Raw genomic sequence first — 23,566 nt, 5'->3', positions numbered from 1 at the left:
AATTTTACTCTACAAAATTCCATTGATCTGTCAAAGCATAGAAACTTCTTAGAAAAACAAATTTAGAGGAAAACTTTTACACAGATTGAAGGTGTAATTGTACAACTCTCATGATTATAGTTGAGGGGTATTTTCCATCTATTAGTGAACTCTAAGTATAATAAGCACATTAAAAAATACAGTTGTATTTTTCTGTATTTCTGTTGTTTATTAGTCATTATTTCTTTTTCCTTCATCTCTCAAATAAAAATAATTATCTATATATGTACTATAAGTACTTGAGAAGATCCTGAGAAACCAAGATCTGATGGAAATAGGTAGAGGATGGCTAAGGTGGAGAAATTGAAACAACTGTAATATAATAACAATGAAAAATGTAAGTAATTTATTTTTAGCTGTGAATTTCATTTTATCCAAAGTAGGAAAGTATAATGAAAATCAGTATCTTGTCTGAAATTGTTGTAGCCATGTACATGTATATTAATCAGTTTTCTAAAGAGGATTAATATTATGGAAATGGAACAATGTGATAAACTTGAAAATTCATGAAACTATCTTTATTAGGTCATTAAGAAATTGCTGCCCACCAAACTGTTTAAAGTAGTGAAGTCATTTCTTCTACCAGAGTGGAAGAGAGAAGGCACTATATAATATTCAAAGGGAGTTAAACAAAAAAGCATATACTTCAGGCCCTATCTTTAGGAATCATAGTCTAGCTGGTAAATAATTATATATGTGGAAGATATCTTAAATGATAAGTGGTATAAAAATTGGGCACAGAGAAAGAGCACTACAAGGAGTAGGAAAATTCAGTGTCAGCTTCATGAAAGACAGAATTTCAAGTAAAAGGAGGTATTTGAGTTCCTTTCAGGGAATAAATAGAAATTATATCACATGAGGAACGTAACTCCATGCAGGGATCCATGATTAGAAAAATGCTGGAGAAATGTATCCAAAGCCATTGATAAGCCATGTTCACTCTTTAGTTCCAATTTCAATTTGTATTGAGCCTATAGCTCTCCAGAGCTGTGAAAGGTGTAACATGGTATGATATGTTGGTCCTAAATACCAGGGAGCAATCACAAAATAGGATGAATAGATCTTAGCCTGTTGATCACAGAAAAAGCCAAAGAGATCAAATAAGAAGATAAAACCTGGGTAAACCTCATTTATCCACGTTCTCTCAGAATAGCATAATGATCAAAATTATAGTAAGCAGTATGTTGCTTTCATGTTCATATGATAGAGACTCTTCCCCTGAGGAGTTACAAACTCCTGCTAAGGTAACCATGTCCAGTGCTACAGCAATGGTAAAATAAATACCACATGTTTTCTAAAAGGAGATAAAATTTTACAAGAAAAGAAAATCAGGACATCCTTTTTGGAGAAATGGATTCGTGAAGAGTAGGTAGGATGTCTAGACTCAAGATGAAATGGAAAAGAGATCAGGAGGAGAAATACAGTGAGCAAAGATTTGGGATTAGAAAAGGGCCAGGTATCATTGTTAAATTGAGCCAGAGGTTTTATAAAGGATCCATGGATGGATGAGTTGAGAAAATCAGATACCAGTTTGGTTAAACATTATTTAATAGCAAGGATCCAAGGCTTTTACCTAATTTCTAATCCAACCCATGACTATATATTTAGATATTTTTAAGACCCCCTCCCAAGCTTTGTAAGTATCTTAATTCTTTTTGCTCAGAGAAGAGCTTTAAGAATTGTTTCTGAAAGTTATCCAAAATAACAAACACCCAGTTTTTTCTCCAACTAGCCATGCTACATCATTCTTTGCTCTTTTTTTCCCCTCATTATTCACTGACATTGTATTTTCCAGGACAATAAAAATAATATTATTTTGTAGATACATTGTTTCTATGACATTTTAAACTCTTCTTTATCATCTTATACCAATGCGACCATAGCAAAGGGTGAAAATTTACTTTTAATTGCTTGAGTCTTTTTTTTTTTAATTAAATGTATTGGGATGACATTGATTAATAGGATCATATAGGTTTCAAGTGTGCATTTCTCTGATACATGATCTGTACATTGAATTGTGTGCCCACCTCCCTGTACTACTCCCCCAGCCCCTTCCCTCTGGTATCCACCAAACTGTTGTCTGTGCTTCTGTGTTTTAGTTTTACATCATACATGTGAGTGAAATCATATGATTCTTAGCTTTCTCTGACTAACTTATTTCACTTAGCACAGTATTCTTCAGGTCCATCCATGTTATCACAAATGCCAACATTTCATCATTTCTTATGGCTGGGTAGCATTCCATTGTACATATGTATCTTATCTTCTTTATCCAGTCATCTGCTGAGGGACACTTTGGTTGTCTCCATTTGCCTGAGTTCTTACTAGCATCAGTTACGACTCTTTGTAGAGCATGTGTTGAGAAAGAGGCACTGTACTAGGCACTGAGATATGAAGAAAAATCATTCATCCTTGTTCTTACCATGTAGAGTACTAATGACTGGAGGTGACATGTCCCAAAACAGGAAATATGTGCATATATATATTTTTTGAAAACACGAGGTGTAGTCCCATTCCTGATGTGTGATAGTGACTGAGATTTCTAAACTCATTAAGTAGAAACACTAGAACTTGAATCTTGGGACCTTTCTGCTAGCTTTTCCAACAAAGAGTGTAATTTCTGCTGACTCTCCCATCAAAGATTATAAATTCATTTTGACATCAGTGCATTTTGCTGATCATGGTTGGAAAGAGCAAAATATGGTGGTTACTCAAAGGAGCAAAAGTTGGCACTCTTTACCTATCGAGCATAACAACAAAAATGACAAAAAAATACGATCTAACTTGAAAGATGGCTACTACAAGTGCATATCTGTGTCTTACGTGAAAAAAGGTGAAGGCTGCTACTTCACTGGGCATTTAACCTGGATCTCAGGCAATATGAATATTCAACTCTGACATCACTGTAAGATTCCCAGTGGAAGAAGATGAGCATTACTTTTTAAAAAATTTCTCTGCTTGGCAGAGTTTTGAGAGACCAAGCCTGGGAGATTCATTAACAAAGGTGTGCTATAATTGTAATTTTCTTTCAATTGCAGATTTTCATTATAGAGTAACTAGTGTCATGTTAATTAAGACATTGAATTAAATTAATATACCACATACTGTGCTGAGAAAATAATAATACAAGTTGCTAGAACAATAGGTATGTGTCCACAGTAAAGACGACAGTCATTTTTTTGTTCCCTATTACCACAGCCAGGTTCAACAGGGAATTCATCCATCCCATTAACTAAATCTTAATGGAACTCCAGAATAACAAGAACAATAAGCGTTCTTATTTTCTACTCAGAGTTGCCTCAGTCCTATCTGCTTGTCTTTATTTACTTTATCAGCATAGTTTTCAAAGCTTTATGTACTGTTTTAGTGCCCTTTATGTAGGTCAATTGTATACAAATACAATACTTAGATATTCAAAATGTTTATTCTATGTACTATTTTTTCCCAAAGTGTGTTTTTTCTCTCTCTCTCTCCTTTCTTGTGGCAACACCATTAACAGAAACTGTTTAACTGCGGTTGGCGGTGGTGGGAGGTGATAGATGAATAAATGTGTTCTGTAGTAGTTCTTGTATAACAAACTAAGAGTTTAGGGGACTTATTTGAATTACAAATATTTACTATCCCAGAGCAGTGTTTCTAACTCAGTGAAAATCTTGGCATGCAAATTCACATCTCCACCCACTCACTTTTGTTTTCTGTCTTTGCAGTTCCGCCCTGGTTTTTAAATCATCCTTCCAACCTCTATGCCTATGAAAGTATGGATATTGAGTTTGAATGTGCGGTCTCTGGGAAGCCGGTGCCCACTGTGCATTGGATGAAGAATGGAGATGTGGTCATTCCTAGCGATTATTTTCAGATAGTGGTAATTATCTCTCTTTTTTTCATATTAGCTTTACAGCCCCATTCACTGTCTTACTATGTTTTGAGTTGTTTCCCTGACCTGGGAAGAAAGTCCCTGTTGTGCATTTTTATGATGTTTTAAGAAAATTGTTCTAATAAAGCCAATGATTTTCTAGACTTAGAATTTTTGAGCTGAAAAAGAGTGATCAAACAGTGCAACCCCTTCATTTTTTTTACAGACCAGGTTTTAAACAAAGAAAAAAAGAGAGGACCTAAGACTATATTTCCAATTATTCTCATTGTTGACTCTTGGGAGAACAGAGTTTAGAACCTTCTTCTAGACTATATGAAACCAGGAATCTGTCACTTCTGTGAATTTTGCCTATTATAATAAAGTTTCAACAAGGTGTGCTACTTATGGTTATGGTACTCTTACCTTGATGATTCTGACAGCCTTTCTTCCAGATAGGACCAGCTGATCTTAGATGAGAGTGGTGATGGGGGCAGTGATGGCAGTAGTGGCAGTAGTGAGAAGACAGAGTTGATAATGGCATTGCTTTGTAATTTTGAACATTGGAAAGAATTAAAGCTAAGACCAATAGTCCCTGTTTACTCTAAGATTCAGTATACTCTCTGCCCCTATCCTTATGGGAGATGATGGGGATAATGGTATCATATTCACTGAGTTGTTGTCCTAGTACATAGTTGAGTGTTCAATACTTATCATTATCATTATTCTTTTGGCTGTTACCATTCGAATTCTTTGCTCATTTGAAAATCCTCTGTGAACATTTTCCTTTAGGTGCACATTAGCATTGAAGATTCTCAATTCACTTATATGAACATATGAGAAATATGAAAAGCACTTTCCAAATAGTAAAGAACTTTTGCAGCTAAAGAAGGAGATTTTATGTCCACATCTCATGTTTGAGATGCAGACATGACCCTGTCAATGAAGAGGGATCTTCGGAGCCACGTCTCCTGACAGAACAAGACGGGAACATAGGTGCCCTGTGAACTTAGGCACAAGCCCCCCCTGTGGCCTTGCATTGCTTCTCGATGTGGATCCCTCTTCTATGACCAGGCAACTCGCAAGAACCTCCATAGTCTCTCTGTGCCTGCGTTATGTCAGATGATGAGGGTTCGTAAGGAATAAATCCATAAAGTGTATCTTGATCACTGTCATCACCACTTACCATTTGTCACTTTTAGTTGCATTTGTTTAATTGGTCGGGAATAGACTAAAGGAGCAGATTTTAACTTTTGAATGCCACACAAATCCATTCATTCCTTTAAGAGCAGTGCTATTTCTACCACCACTGAATTAAAAATGACCTGCCATGGGGCAACTTGTTGTATATGCCTAAAATATATGCTACTCACACATAAAGGAAATTGCTTAGTGCCCTTAAGGACACATGATAAAATGCAACATTTATATTTTTCTACAGTTTGAATAATCTTTCTCCCAGCATGACTCATTACAGCCAACCTATTTAAGTGTTTCTTCTCTTAAGGTAAAAGGAAAATGTATGGTGGGAGTGCTATTCACATTAAATTGTGCTTAAAAATATTTCCCCAGTCGCTCCAGAAATCAGAGAGCCATTGTCTGTTGCATGCACAGAACATTTAGTACAAATAGTAACTTATGTGAGAATTTTTAATTAGAAGTTAGTCAGCTTTATCAAAGAATTTTACATCGGCTGAGAGTTGACTGCAAGACACTAAAACAATTAAGAATTCCCCATGAGGTAATATTTATCTCTTAATGATTTCAGGGGAAGTGATTTAACACATCTTACTGAACTAATTCTTATCAAGATAAACTGAGTTAGTATAATTAAATGCTATCTCTAGACCATTTTATCACCCAACCTGGAAAAAGATAGGGGCTCATTTTATATAAAAGAATAGTGTTGCTGTATTTAATTGATTGATTACAAAAGGTGAAACATTTTGGCCTTATAACCAGATGCTGGGGGTGTAAAATGCCCACTATAACCACCAGACATTTTTCTTAATAAACAATTCCAGAAAATATCTAACTTAGATTTCTTGTCCTTTAGAAGCTGCAAAGATGGGTGTTTTTGTTTCTTTTTGTTTTGTTTTTCCTCCAGCAGCTGTTGAAACTGAGCTGCTTTCAATAACAAATAAAAGAATGAGATTTCTTTTGTTGCTGACCTTTGCTTCTTCCATACCTAACAGGAGAGTGTTCTGTTTCCTGCTCATTTAGATATTGACGATGTGTATTTTGGGGAGTGCATTTTTCATTGCAGAACTAGGTTAAATCGATGCCCTTGGATTTAGCAGAGTATTGGGAACCTAAGACTTTCTCAGGTGAAACAGAACATATTTGTGTGGCCAGGGATGCCCACCATTTCCCTTCCTGTTTCTTGTGTGAAGTTTTATTAAAATTGGTTTATGTTCATTTTATCACTTTGAGTTTTGCTGCTTATTAAAATATTTCCTTATTTTTTCTTCTCTCTAGGAAGGAAGCAACTTACGTATCCTTGGAGTGGTAAAGTCAGATGAAGGCTTTTATCAATGTGTGGCTGAAAATGAGGCGGGGAATGCCCAGACCAGTGTCCAGCTCCTTGTCCCTAAGCCTGGTAAGATGAGGGGAGCTCTGCCCTGGGTCCTGTGGTTACGGTCAGTCATGGTCTATTTGTAAAGTCAATACTGTTTCCCCTGTCTCCCAAAGTCCGTCTGAACTTATGTAGTTACGTAGTTAATCAAATCACAAATTTGTGTACTGATGTTATATATTTTTCTAGTAAAATATCTATCTATCTATCTATCTATCTATATATATATATATACATATATATATATATATATATCCACCCCATAAGATAAGTCATCATTATAAACCTGCCATTTTTTCTCAGTGTTTTTATAGCACTATGTGTTTGTGTGTGTGTATAGCACACACACACATTTATGAGCATATATATGTATACATATATACTTGTATATAGTCTTGAATCAGTGGAACTTGGTAGAAAAATAGAAGTAATCCCTTGAACATAAAAATATTTTTCCTTTTCTTAAAACAAATTTTGATAATTGTCCTTTTTCAATAATTGATAAAATTTTAATTTTATTCTACAGTCTTTTGGAGGTTTAATATAGTAGCATATTCAAAATTAGCATAAATTTCTATTAGCTATGCCATGTAATAGTCCCATAACACTGCAATTCCTATTAGTTAAACAAAACAAAACAAAACAAACAAAGATAAAAAACAAACAGACTTGTTAGCTGCTTCAAAATGTTGTAACACTAAAGAAGGACACATTTTTTATTCTTCTTTTCTAAAAGAAGGAACCAAAGCATTGTTTATACAGATTTCAATACTTTAAAATATTAATATCATCTATGAAAAGTTTTCATATCATCTATTAATTAATTTCAAGTCTTTTAGTCCAATTTTCTTCTTCTTTGTATGACTCGCTTTTGTCTTGACCTTTTCCTGCAGTCAGTTTAATAGAAAGTGGCCAAAATTTATGAGACATAGTCTTTCTTTGGCTTCAACCATTTAAGTGGCTATCAAGATGTTATATTTTGTGCATCTCTAATCAGTTAGTTATCTGAAGAATCTCAGACTCTCATAATGCTCTCAACGATCACTTTCTCTTTTCTTCTTTCTTGAAACAAAAAAAGTAACAGTCCCAGATGAGTAAAAGGGATAATTAACTTCTGTTTGAGGTCACCAGTTTCTCTGATACACTACTTTTCTCTCCGTGTAATGTGCTTTGAGTGTAAGTGTGACTTCATGTGTGTGACTGAGTACATTCTCTTCGGCTGAAACAGTAAAGGATAAGTAGGAGAAAAGGAATCCCTAAACTCAAGGTCTCTATTGTGAGCCATGGTTTAAAAACCATGAGTCATCTCATTAGCAAGGACAAGGGGGCCACATTTATGCTAATACTGGCTGCTAGTCAAGTCACAGAGCAAGACAACTCTAGTTAACATGATGTTCAGCTATGGCCATAAAGCTGAGGAAAACGCAAGGTAAGTAATCCAATATTTCTAAAGAGAAGTACGAGATGCATTCTTTTAGGGTTTTTTGGAACTGACCAAAGAGTACCAGTGGGCATCTTACGGTCAGCTGCCCATAAGGATGGAGGGTTGTCTAAAGTGCTGGAATTCATAGGATCAGAGATTGTCCTAGTATTTTCTTCCCCCATAAGTCAAGTTGTGGAGACAGTAAGAAAACCCCTTGGACAGATTGTGTGTGTGTGTGTGTGTGTGTGTGTGTGTGTGGTTACTAAGACTGCTTGCAAAAATGGGAAACAACATCTTATTTTGACTGAAAGCTGCCTGAAGCTGCCCACAATGCTGGGGAGAAAAAAAGGAAAAAGCTCTGATTTCACTTTGGGGAAGAAAAAAGGTGTGAATTTCACACAGAGAAAGCAGAACTGAAGTCATTTTGAAAGGACCCGGCCCAAGAGGTCTCACTTGCTGAGCCTAATCCAACCAGAAGGCTAGAGGGGCACTTTCCAGGGTGGAGCTGAACGGGGGAAACGGTGTCTATGGCCTGCCAGACGGACCCTTGCCTGCTTCAGGGATGATCCTGTGAGGGATTCCTCGCGGGAAGACGAGCTGCCTCACAAAGGAGAAGTGTGCAGAAACCTCCCATGACCGTCACCTATTAAGAGCACAAGTTGAGAAAAACAGCCTTTGTCTCTTTACTCTAAATCCATCCTCTCTGACCCTGGAAAAGCCATAAGTAGGTGTGTGTCGGGGGAGGGTAGATCCAAGAGACTGAAAAGACAGGTGACAGATAGTCCCACTATCCCTTCCCCATTTCTGGTCTCAGCCCTACTCTGGGACATAAAGAGAAACTGTAAAGTGAACATTATTTAATGACTGATTTAGATTTCGTGTGTGTGTGTGTGTCTGTCTGTCTGTCTGTGTTTCTGTGTGTGTCTGTGTATCGCAAGTAGCTGTCAGGGGTATGAAATTCATCTGACAGTGTCTTTGAAAGTAAATGCAAGGAGAAAGTAGAACTATTTCTTTATAACATTCCACTAGTTCGGGTTATTTAATAAACCAAATATAGTATTCAACTTACACATTACCAATAGGTAGCCCTATGTTAGCAGTATCTTGCATTCCACTTGGGCCCTGGTTCACTTGTTCTTTGTGACCATAACAGAGCGAGGCTGCCCTGGGCAGAAACATTGTTTCCCTCCTCACTAGGATAAGCCTTGGGGAACCTTGATAATTCATTCTTCTCCTATCTATATGGTAAAGTGTTGTCAGTAGACTCTATACTCTTGGTCAGTGTGTTTTATACTTGGCATTGGATGAGAATGAGAGTAAAAGAAAATAAAGACAAAAATCTGAAAGCGTGACAGGACCCCATGGTGACTGTCTCACACGTCCCCCTTATAAATGATGGGTTGCTTTTCCCTGGCTTATCCAATCAGATCTTCAGATAATGCCTCCCCGATTCCTCAGAGACGATGTGTGTGCAGATGGCAGTGAGGCCACCTCTGATGTAAATTCTGGGGCTGAGTGTGGTGGGATGAATATAGTCCTCTCTGTGTCAGCTTTAACAATAAACAACCACCGTTTATTTTGAGGCACGTTGTGGGCCCACATTACCCATAACCTGCCTCATCTGTTCAGTTCTGGCCTGTCTGCAGGCTTGTGGCTGGGGTCTTGCTGGTACCCATTGCAATCTACTTTCTACTGAAGCACACACCTTGGCCGCTGGGAACCATGGTCTCTTGTGCATATATACATATGAGCCTAATGAAATTTCAACAAAGTCTTCTATAGGTAGTTTGCTATTTTCCCTTTAGCAAGTAGTGATTAGGAACTTAACATAATCTACTAAATTAAATTAAGTTAGGGATTTATTTTTCTCTTCAGAAAATTAGTTTGGGAAAAATATTGAAATAGATACACTTTTGCATGTGAGAGATATAGCTGATTTTCCTCTGGGTAGATAAAGAAGCTCACTGGCATTGAAAAATATATTATAGTATAGGAAGTTCTATCAATCATGTATATACTAACACTGTAACACCATATGCAGTTTCAGACTGCTGCCTGTCTCTCTCTATATGCCTCCCACATACCCACCTGCACACAGACAGTGGCTTCCTGAGCATTTATGAAGACTTTGCATATATACAAAAAATACTTGGCTATGTTGTGTAAGTGGTGATGCATGCAAGTTAAAATAGTTTAACTGATTTGTATCACTTGTATTGTCTATTAATCTCTTATAAAAGCTGAGGAAAAGTTCTATTGTTGTTTGATTTATCTATTTATTTTTGTTCAGGGGCCATTGGTTAAGATATGTCCTTTCCAAATAAACGAGATGAACTCTAGCTCCAAGTCCACCATTCAATGAAGAGCCTAGCCAAAAAAGTGTCTAGAATAACGTGTTAGTTGTCACAAGAATAAGAAGTTTCAGTAGACAGATTTGCAAGCCAGGTAAGCAGTAAGTTAGAATCTGGTTGGCATAACAGATGCTAATGAATTAATTATCCTTGGGTGATGATCCAGTGACCCAGATTTTGGATAGGTGGTAATTAAGTTAAGAAGACTCTCTAGTAGCTGGAGGTGGTGGTGGAGGTGGAGGGCTTAGTGATTTTCTGGGACTGATACAGAGTATAAAGAGCAAGACAGAAAAGATCCATAGATATATAAGCTATCAGTTATCTTTGAGTTAGTTCTCCTGGTTCTGCTTGCTGAGTACCATTCAGTTTCTTGGCCATAGTCCACTGTGGAAACAAAGCAGAAACACCTAATTGTTGGGCAGGAAAGTTAAGGGACAGGGAAGTGGGAATGCAGCTACGGTTGTGACATATGTAGTCTGGAATATTTTAAATTTAATGACAGAAATGGATGAAGATGGAATAAAGTTATTGTGAGAAAAAAATAATATATCTTTTATATCTACTATGCATAAAAGGCTGCATGATTGCAAGTGGAGAGATTCTATTATAAACATTTCCTATATGTAGCTTTGTGCAAGATACCATATCATGCCTTCTATAGAATAAATATAGGGTATGTGTCATGTTAATATTGACTCTTTTCTAATGCCGGTTTTGATTTCTTCCTTCAACATTGTAACAAAGCAGGGTTTCCCACTCTAGAAAGGGAAATATGAGTATATTGGTTAGGCATTTAGAAAAATGTGAGCTCTCTTCCCCTGGAAAAGATTACTGATTTAAAATGATGTTGAATTTTAAACATTTTATTAAGGCAGTATATCATAGAGCTTAAAATTAACAAATGTATTTAAGTCTGGGTGTGAACATTAAGGCATAAAATCAGAAATCATTTGCATCTGTTTTTGTAACTTATTCCCTATTAATATGAGAAGAATACCTTGAAATTCAAATGGACAAGAGGAATATTTTTATGTACACCCATATAATTGTATATTAACTGAAACTAATTATAGTGTTTTCTTATTAAATGTTGACTTTTAACATGGTAACTTCAATTGGAATTGTGTGAATCGATGAAAAATTATACAATTGGTCTCAACACTTTAAGATCTGTTAGAATTTAATCTGTCAGTGTAATAGCATATAAGCAACTATAAAAGATAATGCATATAAAGATAAAGAGATATACCTCTTAATCTGGTCTCAGTTGTTGGTGGCCAATTAAGTTGAATTTTTGTCTCTTAATAGGAGAAGAATCACTAAGATTTAAATGGTCAATTATATTTAGCCTGGGATCAAGTTGTTACCCTAGCTCTGTAAATAATTAAGAAGGGTCAAGTCTATGTACTAGACCAGTATCTTGATGAACCCAAACAGGGAAATAAGTCACACAAATTGAGGCTTTCATTGAAACTAAAAAATTATCTTTAGAATTCCATCATTGAGTCTAAATGAGTAAAAGTGCAACTTGGTATTTTTGCAACATACTTCTAGCTCATAGGTTTTCTGAGTATGTTTTCCCTTGCAAGTTTTAGTAATTAACTATAGCTAATAGGATACAAAACCAATTTTTTTAAGTGGTTATTAACTTCAGTATCTATGGCTGTGAATTTATTCAAGCCACTGAAAAATTATTTTTGCTTCTCAAGGTAAAGCTAAAAATAAGAGAGAGAGAGTCTTGATCTTTCATTTTCTACCTCAAAGTCTCCTTCTTTTATTTTCTACCTCAAAATCTCCTTTCTCTTAGAGAAATGTTGACACTCAAAGTAACTCTTGCCCTGAGGGGTCAGTGATGGCCCAAGTTTGGCATAAATCAGTCATTTGTTCTTTTGCCATATAATATTTATCTAGTATATGAGATGTGGGCACATCTAATTTCTATGTTCTTCCCTAGTTTACTTATATAGATTGAAAAACATATTGGACTAGAGGATATATTCATGAACAGAATCTTAGACAATATTGTCTAACCTTTTCAAGTCTCCATTTCTTCAGCTGAAAAACTTAGTAGATAATTGGCTCCAAGATTTAGTGCAATAAATATATGTAGAAGGAATTTTTAAGTTGTAAATTGCTGTACAAATGTTGGCAATTACAAAGTCTTCTCTTGTTTTCTTTAGTCTCAAGAAAAATAGCAGGCATTTATTGTGATGGTAGAACAATGGCTTATTTCTAGCATATTTTTCAATCCTCCATGAAAAAAAATAATACACAAATATTTCAGTGACAGTGCCCATTCAAAGTTTAGGCTTTTCAGCCCTGTAGACAAGGTGAAGGGAAAGGTCTGTTTCAAAATGACAGCTAGTACAAAGGTCTCCAAGGTTTACAGTATCAGTTTAATGACTTGCTCATTTCAGTTTAATGTTGGCAGAGATTTCTCAGCAAATAAAGGCTTGTCATTCACCTTGTCCTTTGTTCAGCGTGGGCTGCAAGTAGGAAGCTAGCTCAGTACTAATCGAGGGGATGTGGCTGTCTGGCAGACTTTGAAATTAGAAATGAATTCGACAGTAATATGAAATATCCTGAAACTGTAATAACTGTAAATTCATGAAATATGAAAGACTTGATAGATTCATACATATTGATCACATCAGACTTTGGTGGTAAACTCATCAGAGATTGTTATCATTTATACACACACACACACACATATATATATACATGTATATGTGGCGTGGCGGCAGCCGTCCGTCTCGAGAGACAATGGTGTAGCTTCTTAAGAGTCTATCTGCACCGCCGAGAATGGCTGTGCAGTCCAACTCGGGAGTGACACGGTATCTGTCTCCTCCCGTGTTGAATCGACATCTTGTGATGACGCTGGAGTGTCCTCTCCAGTGAAGCTGAAGCTACAGAGCCTGGGCAGGGTGATATGGAGGGTCTGCTGTTGCCCATGCAGCAGACCCCCCCTCTCTTCGCAGCTGAAGGGTCCAAGGGAAAGACGGAGTCAATACAGCTTGGCTTCAGGTGCGCCGCAGGAGTTGCCGGTGTTGACTACAACGTCGAACCGCCTTAGGGACTCCGGCTCCGGATTTTCTGTCAGGGTTTACTCCCTTAGCCTTTTCCCTGAAGAGGTATGCCGCAAGGCAGCGGAGGTTTTTTGGAGTCAGAGTTTTCCTTCTCTGATGTGCCCTGACTGGAAGATCGAACCAGCGACACTTAGCTCGCAGGCCGACGCTCAATCCACTGAGCCAAACCAGCCAGGGTCACATGTATATGTATATATATATATATATACATATATATATATATATATATATGTATATATATATATAATTTTTAATCTATAGGAGGGAAGTGGAAAAGAAGAATCTTGGTTTTTGCACTGAACCCAATCCTGCACTTGTTGTATTTTTACCTTTTACCTACAAATCACCCTCTGATAATATATGTGTGTGCTTATGCACATATACCACACACACACACACAAATATATATATATATATTCCTCTGATATATTGTTATTAGAGAATTTTAAAGACTCAGTAAAATTTAGTAGGTGGTACATACAATTTAAAGCTAAAATTATATAAGTATATTTTAAACAGATCATCAAAGTGATGATATCAACATTGATAGAAGTACAATAAAATGGCACTCATGTACCAGTTGGAAAGAACAGCAATGCATGACAAAGACCTCTGATGATCCCACAGAAAGCTTTGAAGTTGGCTTAGGTCCTCAGGCTATCCTGTCCCCAGAGATGAATGTGACCTTGAGTGCAGTGTTTCTCTTTAGCTGAGGGCAGTGACCTGAGGTGGAGCCACCAACTGCTGTCATGCCCTCCAGGTGAAGGAATGAAAACTAGAGTCCTGAAAGGGTCATCTGGGTGGTACACAAGTCTATCCACTACAGACCTCCCCTGGGCCATTAAAATCAAATCTGTTTTCTTAGAAATAACTATATCAAGATACAGGTGCATAATTCTGTGCTGTAGATGGCATGACTTTGCACCAGAACCCTAAGGGTTTGTGTTGTGATTTCTCTATTGGGACCTGCCAGAATTTTCACACAGATCTATATGTTTTCTATCACCAATACCTCAAATATTACAGAGTCTTTGGGGTTGTACAGCCCAAGTTGCAAACCACTTGCAATAGAGCCTGAACCGCTCTGACCAGTGTGGCTTAGTTGCTTGGGCATTGTCCCACAAAGTGAATGGTCACCAGCTTGATTTCCAGTCAGGGCACATGCCTGGGTTATGGGTTCAGTCCTGGGTTGGAGCATATGTGAGAGGCATCTTGATCAATGTTTCTATCCCTCTTTTTCTCCCTCCTTTTCCCTCTCTCTAAACATAAATAAATACTTTAATAAAAATATAGCCTAGAACTACTACAATACCTGTTTCTCCTCTGGACATCCCACTCAAAAGTGATGGCTTTGTACATTATCTGGCACCTAGGTCAGAGAATAATGTGCTGCCCACAGAACCCAAATGCCTAAGAGGCATTTTGACCCTTTCTTCACATTTGGAAGTATCAGGTACATTAACTTATCCATATTTATAGGATGTATCTTGTCATGCCCCAAACCAGTGTCCTTAAAATCATTACTGATGCTATGGGTCACTGTATCTTCATAGGGTTTGTCTTCTGCCTGTGGAGCTTGTGTTTACCAGATCCTTCCATGTATTTGCCATTTTGTCTCCTTTTCTGATTAATATGATGACATTAAGATCAATAGACATGACCTGGCTGGTGTGGCTCAGTGGATTGAGCACTGGCCTGTGAAACAAAGGGTTGCTGGTTCAATTCCCAGCCAGGACACGTGCCTGGTTCTGGGCCAGATCCCCAGCTGGGGGTGCATGAATGGCAACTGATGGATGTTTCTCTCCTTTGCTTTCTCCCTCCCTTCCCCTCTCTCTAAAAATAAATAATAAAATCATTTTAAAAAAGATTAATGGGCAAAGAGAATAGGCTGCAAAATATCTGGATGGTCTAGGTCCCTTTTGACTATATTATGACAAAACTTGAGAGAGTTAATATAATACTGGGACATGACTGACATAAATAATACTTTTTCACTCCTAGTGAATGAGATGTTTTGATTACCTTTCCTCATAGGCACAGAAAAGAACATGTCATTGTGGCTGAATATATTGTATTGGAGGTCACATTAATCTGCTCATGCAAAGATATAACATCTGCTTAGAAGATACAATGGAAATACCACTTAGTTGTTTTTGATTATCCACTGTCATCCTCTAGGGTTTTTTGGGTTCTGTAGAGACCATATTGGGGAATTAAATTAAAATGTGATAATATAATAGGAATGGCCATTCTTTAGAATTTTAAGGGTTAAACTAATTGCTACCATTTCTCCAGTATGTGCTATGCTACAGTGATAAATAAGATATAAAATATAAATAATGGACTATAAATATATAGTTTAATAAATATATATGCTATGTAAATGATGACAGGAAATATAAAAAGTAGGATATAATTTTTTATACACTATGGGTCCCAGCTTTTAAAACAAATTGAAATCTAAAGCTACATGTCTATCTTTATAATAAAAGACCTATTACAATATTTTTATTTTAGAAATCAAAATATGTAAATGTAAAGAGATCAAACAACAATCAATATATTCTAAAGCATGGCAGGGGGTTTAGAAATGTTTGATTTTGCCTTTGACTTCAGCCCCAAAATAAATGACTTGGAGCATTCTCTGCCCCTTGGGACCATTAAAAAGCCTTAGGAGGTAAGGCTTTTGTATTTTTAGTATTTTCAATCTCATGTGAAACAGAAACACAGGAAAATAAACATGATTTTAACTTATGGAAAACAATTTGTCAACAGAGTTATAATCAACCCTATTTAGAGTAAGATTTATATAAATACAAAAGAAAAGGAAAACAGAGGAGAATAGCATTTTCAAAAAGCTTTTTGTGTCAGATGCTGTGTGCTAAGCACTTTATATGCACCATTCCATTTATTTCTATGGTAATCCAGTCCAGAATATATTATTATTTGTATTTCACAGATGAGAAGACTATGCTTCAAAGAGATCAGATAACATGCACTATCAAATAGCTACGGCATGGTGGGGCTGGATTTGGAAAACACTGTGGAGTCTTTATCAGTGGGCACCATGCTGAGTCAGAGCATGCAATCACATATTAATTGATTCCTCTCCAGAGAATACAGATATTTTTTTCCTAACTTGCGGGAGAGAAAACAGGGAAGTTAACTTAGTTATCAAGGCCATGCAGCTAGCAAACAGTCTGACTTCTGCACCTACTGTGTCAGCCATTCTGTTATAATGTGACTGTCCACCCACATTCTGTCCACTATATGGAGCCCAGTCAGGTAAACGGATAATGTTTCATATTTCTTTTAACCTAGTCATACATGTTTGGGAATTATTCATAAAGGAGAAGAGTTTGAAATTAACTAAAATTTCTGAAATTTGCCACTCAAATAATTTCTATTCGAATGTCCATTGGTCTAGGGGGTCAGTGCTAAGTGAGGGTCAGTTGTAGGCTGTGTCTTAAGAATCTTAAATGTGAGTATTGCACACTTTCTGCTACCCAGGAACCCATGGCTTAAATGAAAGTGAACCTGACAGAATTAATCTCATCAAATACAATTAAGGTAGAACAACTTGTAATGGTATATTAATTGCATATTTATTAAAGCCTGAGAAAATGTATAGAGACTCACAAAAGTATATGCAAATTAGAGTTGGTAGATGCAATTCAAAGAAAGATCAATTCTTTGTATTAATATTCCTCACATTCTAGCACAACCAGAGCTTGGTATGTTGTTTTAGTTTGTTTTTATTTTTGTCTAACTCTGCTTTAGGAGCATGGTAGTAGTATCTCTTTTCATGCAGAATGACAAGGCTTCTATTGTTTTAAATGTTCTTTCATTTATTGTTTTATTTTATTTTCAGCTTTAAGTGAGAGGCTCCAGGTACCAAATATATATATATATATTTTTTTAAAGAAAGTTTTATTTTATACAAAGTATCTACTTATAGGTTTTTAGCTTATAATGCAGTTTCACTTAAAAAAAAGACAATTAATAAACTTAAGTCACTTCTGTGTCCTATGCATAGCTCTCTTTGTTATTTTGTGTTGGCCAGTATCCATAAAGGATCTATAGATTCTTAACTTTCCCTGACAATATCAACAAAACATATTTATTAATTTAGATATTGTAGAACATAAGAGAATTCACTTGAAGTTAAAAAAAAAAAGATCAGTGCTCTAAATAAAACATACATCATTATGAAGGTAGGAAAGTCAAATAGAAAATCCGGTTTCAATATTTCCTTATGTTTTCTATCCCAGTTCCTGTGTAAATCAAGATCTCCCTGATAATCAGATAAAATATTCTTTAGTTCTGAAAGATGTCAACTGAGTGTATGTTTATGAAAATGAACAAAAGGAGAATAGACTCTTTCAAAAGAGAAAACAATTCTTTATCCAAATGGTTTTCTGCTAACAGTGTAGAAGAAGAAAGAAAGAAAAATACTGCGTAGCTTCTTTTATCTCCTTCTTTTGCCTTGTCTCCCTGATTTCATGAATAGAAAGAAACATGAGATAACAGAATCGGCGGCCTGGACATAAGCCGTTGGATCCCCTGACTCCGTGTCCAATTTCTGACATACACACCACCTGCTTTCTTTTCATATGGGAACCTTAATCTGAGCTTTTGAGCCCCATTCTGATCAGAGAGGTTAGGTTTATAACACCCTGGCCTAGAAGAATAACATGACTTGTAGGGACATTCAACTGACTGAAGTGGTAAATACATTTTGCTTTTTGTATCAAGAGCAACAGCAATAACAACAGAACCTCATACCAAGTGTGTAGTTAGTTGTACATAAAGCATTTTCCCAGAAGGTAGTGCTGTTTTCTAAATGCAGATACTAAGTGGTTGTTTAAGCTGCTAGTCTGATAGGGAAGTTTGGAGCAGAACAAATCATTGCTGTGAGTCCCAGGAGTATGTAAATACAGGACTCAGGGGCAGCACATGGAGGCTTAAGCAGCTCTTTCTGTGGGAATTATAGGAACTTATTGAGGATGTGACATTTGAGCTGAGATAGATCTGAAGTATGAATATGAATTTTCCAGGCTGTCCAAAAGGGCAAAGAAATGGCCGTTAGAGGAAATGCTTCACCCAAAACCTAGGAAAACAGCACAGAAGAAGTATATGTTTAGAGAAGTATGCATTTTTTTTTTTCAGTAAAATGGGCAAGATATGCAGGGGGTGGATCACAGAATATTTTTGAATATGCAAACACATTGGACTTTTTTGTCTAGGATGTAAAAGATAAGCATGTTCCTGTTGGTGTTTTTAAAAGACAACTCTGGAAGCAGTGTGGATAGTAGCTGAATTGACAGAGGCAGGATAAGGGACTGAAAATAGCCAAATTAATTAGGAAGGTATTCATAGGCTAGGCATAAGGGAATAAGGCCATCTACCACACCACATAGATTAGAGCGAGCAGTTACGTCAGAAGTTCTTTACAACATGGACATATGTTCACTTGATGAAGATTACTATTAATATGCATAGGTGGATTAAGAACCTGGGATGATTCCTAGATTATTGATTTAATGGAATAGATGATAAAGCCATTGCTTTCAAAAGGTGGAAGACCAGGAAGAGTGATTTAAGTGCATTTTGACAGAAAGGATTCTGGATTGTAAATTCATTGGAGGCTCCTTGCCTTTGCATTTCAAGAATTTGGTGGAGGGCCTGACAAGGGTAGACTTTCAACTATTCATTAGGAGGCCTGAAACCTGAAAGGCAAATACATTGTTTTACAGGTTCATTGAGAAGGCTGAATCTAAACTATGTTATAGTAACAGATGAAGCAAAGGAGGTAAATATATTTTTTAATAGTAAAAATTTTATAATTGATATAGGTAAAATTAATAGTCTGGGTAAAAAGCAATATATTGCTGTGTGTATTGGATAGATTGAAGCAGAAGGAAAGATGAATGCAGAATATTTTGTAATATTCCCAGAGAAAAATATTTATGGTCTGAATTGAGTGCAACTCTCATCATGGAGAGAAAGATAAATTCAAAGAATAATATGGGAGAGGAAATGGTTAGCAGTTTGCATCTGAATTAAAAGGGAGCTTTTGTTGCTGACCAGAAATTCTGTAAATTATTGGCATTGCTGATGATAATGAAAAGCTTATGGGACAGAATGACAGGGTCATGTTATTAATCCCAAATTGATAATATGTAAGTGAATCAGTCTCCTACTTATGAAATGATTCCTCGTTGCTGGACATATTTTACCCAGCTTTGAGGAAGGAACTCATTGTACCCCCATATGGAAATAGTAAGTTAATGGAATTTTCACTAACATAAGATAACCACCAAGTACTAGCATTTCTAGAACCAGAATATACTGATTTGATTAGCCTTTAAATATCAAAAGAGTAAAAGTGGTCCCATTTTTTTCTTCTCTTTGTCTCTCCTTCTGTCTCTGGCAAACACAGATTACAACGGAGAAATAAATTAGAAGTAGAAGGACTGACTTTGGCCGTTTGCCACATGGAAATATAATCCATTTAATTTACCCTGACTATCCTTGTTATAGTGTTAAATATAACCTAAATAGTTTAATATGGATTTATGTAATGAGTTCACAAATTGATTTTGCAGAGTTTGCTTGCTTTAGGAAATAAGCGTCTGCTTACTAAGGCTTGACTTGCATATGGATGGAATCATTTTGATATGATGAATGGTTTTTCTTAAAAAATGATAAAAAGAAATCTAATCTTTGATCATTTTATCATTCCAATATTTTGAAAACCCAGAGTCAAGAGCAAAACAGAAAAAAGCAATGATTTAGTATCTTCAGTTCTCCTATAGGGGGAAGCAGTCTCTGTAGGGGAGCAATGGTAATACCTTATCTCTGAGTGACAGAATTAAAGAAAAGAAAACCACTTTCTCTTTTCCCTTTTCCAAGATGGGCCTGTCTACTGTATTTAAATATTAATTATTTAGCCTAAACGGTATATAGCTAATTTGTAAAGTAAAATTTCTTGCAAATCTGAGGATGAATGCAGAGACATTTCTCCCTTAGCCCCGCCCCCACCTGCCCTATGTTGGACAGCCAGATCTGAGGTCATCGTAATTGGTGCCTGGATGGGGACAATAGCCAACATTCAGGGAATAGCTACTAAGATTTGTAATTACAATGTCCTTTATTCTAATCAAAATAAAACAGTATCTTCACATTACTATTCTTTCTCTTGAAACATGGGAATTTGGGGATGGAGGTTGGGGGAGGTTAAGACACAGAGTTTCCCTTTATGTCCTCTACACTTTCTCACAGTCTGTCCCCTTTCTCTAAGGCACCTTAGACAGGAGAGGCCAGCAACCAAAAATGATGATTTACAATCCAAGAGTGCTTAATGTAAGATCTGTCCTTGTCAAAGGAGAAGCTTTGGTCCCCTTGCAGCAGTAGTAGGGATTTTATTTTTGCATAAGATTCAATGGCGGCCTTCACTTGCGTTCTTTAACCTACCCTGTCCTTATCAATTCATGCAATGTACAGATCTTGTGGGTCTTTATCCTCATTCTACTTTTAAAACAGAAAGCACTAAATATAGTAATTAGTCTAATCCATGTCTAAAAATATAAACTAACCTTTTAAACTGACTGCAAACATAACAACAGCAACGATTGTTATTCTGTTATAACAAAATCTACCTTTATTATTAATGATTTATCCTGGTGATTAAAATTTATCTCTCCAAGAAGACTTTTTCCTTAACAGACTTGTTTCTCTTTCACTGTAAACACTTAACATTCTAAAATTGCTTTCCTTAATTTCCATTTTCATACCATGCTTTAAAACATCTTAGTTGAGGAATATATTGAATACTGTTTTAGGGTAAAACTCATATCCTGTAGGTGAGAATGAACAGAAAAATAGAAAATCTTTATAACTATTTTGTTCACTAACAAATCACTATACAGCCTGCTAAACAAAGGCAATGTTAATGACACTCTATACTAATGATAATGCATGTTTTGCTTTAACTCTATTTATCGGACTTCGTTAGAACCTTTAAGGATGTATCACCCTTATAGTTAATATGGGATGTATACAAAATGTTTGTTTTATACACATCACATATGTGCTTTAAAAAACACATATTCTAACTTAGTGTCCCTGGTTTCTGTTCTGGGGTTAGTTAACTAGTACTATCTGGCTTCTGTGCCCTGCCTCACTGGGTTTCCAGTCTCTCATTGCTAGTCTGTCCTATTTGTGTCTGCTTTGTGGATTCCTAAATTCTATGCCTCACCAGGCTTTGCATCGACCTGCCCCTGTGACACTGATCCACTTCTTCTTACATTACAGATTCTACTAGAGAGCAATTCTAAGCTCATTTTCACTTTTACTTTTTTTCCCAATAACCTTCCCAGGGCGTCACTGATTTAAAAAAAAAAAAAAAAAAAAAAAAAAAAACATTGTTATATCACCATATCATCATCATTATCATCATCACAGTTGTTTTCCTGCAGTGTATTAACACAATGTTCTGTCCCCAAGGCTCAATGCCTTTATGTTAAATAGGAGTGACAATTAGTGTTCTGGAGATGACTTATTGGTGACAGTAGATGAGACAGACGGGTAAAATTCCATATATTGTTACTGCAAGAGATATCAGATGTCTGAGCTGAGTTGGAAAATACTTGATTTATGATATGTGAAATCCTTAAATGCCTGAAGCACAGCATAGGTGTGGTTAGGATGGTTAGTGACATGAATGAGCACTCACAATATTAAAAGTGTGTTGGCTTGGTTTCCCCTAAAGTCTATAATACAGTTTAGGATACAAGAATCCAAAGAAGTTATAAGATCCCTTTTTTGTTGACTCTTTGTTAGATTCATCCATGGAAGCCTTTGTATTCTTAAAATACTACTGACTCCAAAGTCTTACATATAACTAGCAAGATTCTTTGCACAGTAGTTTTTAGAATGACCACATTTTAACTTTCTTTGCTATTCAAAATAAATTTCAAGACATAAAGATACTAGGAATTTATAATATTTTTTTGCTATTTAGAGGGTATCTTGAATCTTGTGTAAAATCTAGCTCTTTGTTCACGTATGTAGAGAGACCTAATACACATCTTGGAGTAGTCCTGTCAATGGTCAAATTCCCCTACTATGTTTCCAGATATTTGAGACTTTGGTTGGGTAGGGGGATGAGTGGCTACAGTGATAAAAGCAGAAATCATTATTGACACTGTTTTTCCCTGGCAGAGGCATCTGAATATCACAGGTGAACATGGACGTGGTGGATTTTTACTGGGTCAGTTTAGACAGGCTGAAACCGTAGGTCTCAGGATTTCCTTCCCTGCATGGTTCTAGGTTAGCATGGGCCAACAAAGTTTCTCTGAGATTTGGCAGGGAGACATAAAGGTGTAGCCATGCTTCTCTATGTTTGGGGGGTTGCCGCAGACCCAGGTTGCCTCTCATCTTCTCCCTCACCAGGCAGCAGCCCGGCCCATGGCAACTCCAGGTCCTGCCATACCTCTGCTTCAGCTTTTCCAACTCCTGGTCTAGGTGTGTGTTTAGGTCTGCAACGGAGTTGATGAGAGATTGACATGGAATCCAGTCCTCTTGGGTTCCACCTAAGCTTTACAGATTTCACCTTGTGTTTGCTTTCTGCAGTTTACATCCATCTTCCTTCCCAACTTCCTGCCCTGATGACGTCAGGCTCAGTGACCAGATTCAGAAACAACAGCCTTACATACACTGTATAACCAGCTCTCACAACTTTGCAGAACTAAATCCTGTGATAAACTGTGTCTCTTCCACCACCCCTGGACTCTAAGTCTCTAATCAAACCTTGGTTGAAACAATGGAGAAGAAAGACAGGCAATAAAGCAGCCAAGAAGCCTGGGAAATGGGTTATTGGAAGGACAACTCAAGAGAGACATCCTCAGATGATTTTGCCAGTTTCTAAGGCATCCTTAACAATATTTGCTTTTTTAAAAAAATTAAAAACTTAAAAAATTCTCATCTACTGAAATGATAAGCTCTAAAATATGAGCTTGAATATATATGGGTCCCAAAAGTAAATGAATAGCATACTTAATTCACGGAAGGTTTAATAAGTACACTATTAACAAAATATATACAGAATGTATAAAAAAAGAAAGGAAGAAAGAAAGAAAAGGAGGTGGGTTTATCTTTTGAGCCTCCAGAGAGGAATGCAGTCTGGCCAACACCTTGATTTCCATACAGTGAGATCCATGCCAGCTTTCTGGCCTCCAG

At 36.6% G+C, this 23,566-nt stretch overlaps 1 protein-coding gene across 2 annotated transcripts in view; it reads left to right on the top strand.

The window, feature by feature from the left end:
• Window positions 1–23,566, top strand: part of DCC (DCC netrin 1 receptor) — a 1,006,514-nt gene that overhangs the window by 608,289 nt on the left and 374,659 nt on the right. For both annotated transcript variants that reach the window (XM_090285089.1, XM_090285088.1), the window contains exons 6-7: window positions 3,747–3,901; window positions 6,368–6,488. In XM_090285089.1, coding sequence (XP_090141215.1) covers window positions 3,747–3,901; window positions 6,368–6,488 — 276 coding nt within the window. The remainder of the gene's footprint in view (window positions 1–3,746; window positions 3,902–6,367; window positions 6,489–23,566) is intronic.

Source organism: Furipterus horrens, unplaced genomic scaffold, assembly GCF_987537825.1.
Source record: "Furipterus horrens unplaced genomic scaffold, mFurHor1.1.pri manual_scaffold_8, whole genome shotgun sequence".
NCBI lineage: Eukaryota > Metazoa > Chordata > Mammalia > Chiroptera > Furipteridae > Furipterus > Furipterus horrens.
The sequence above is the reverse complement of the archived record's forward strand: the minus strand, read 5'-3'. Positions and strand labels throughout refer to the sequence as shown.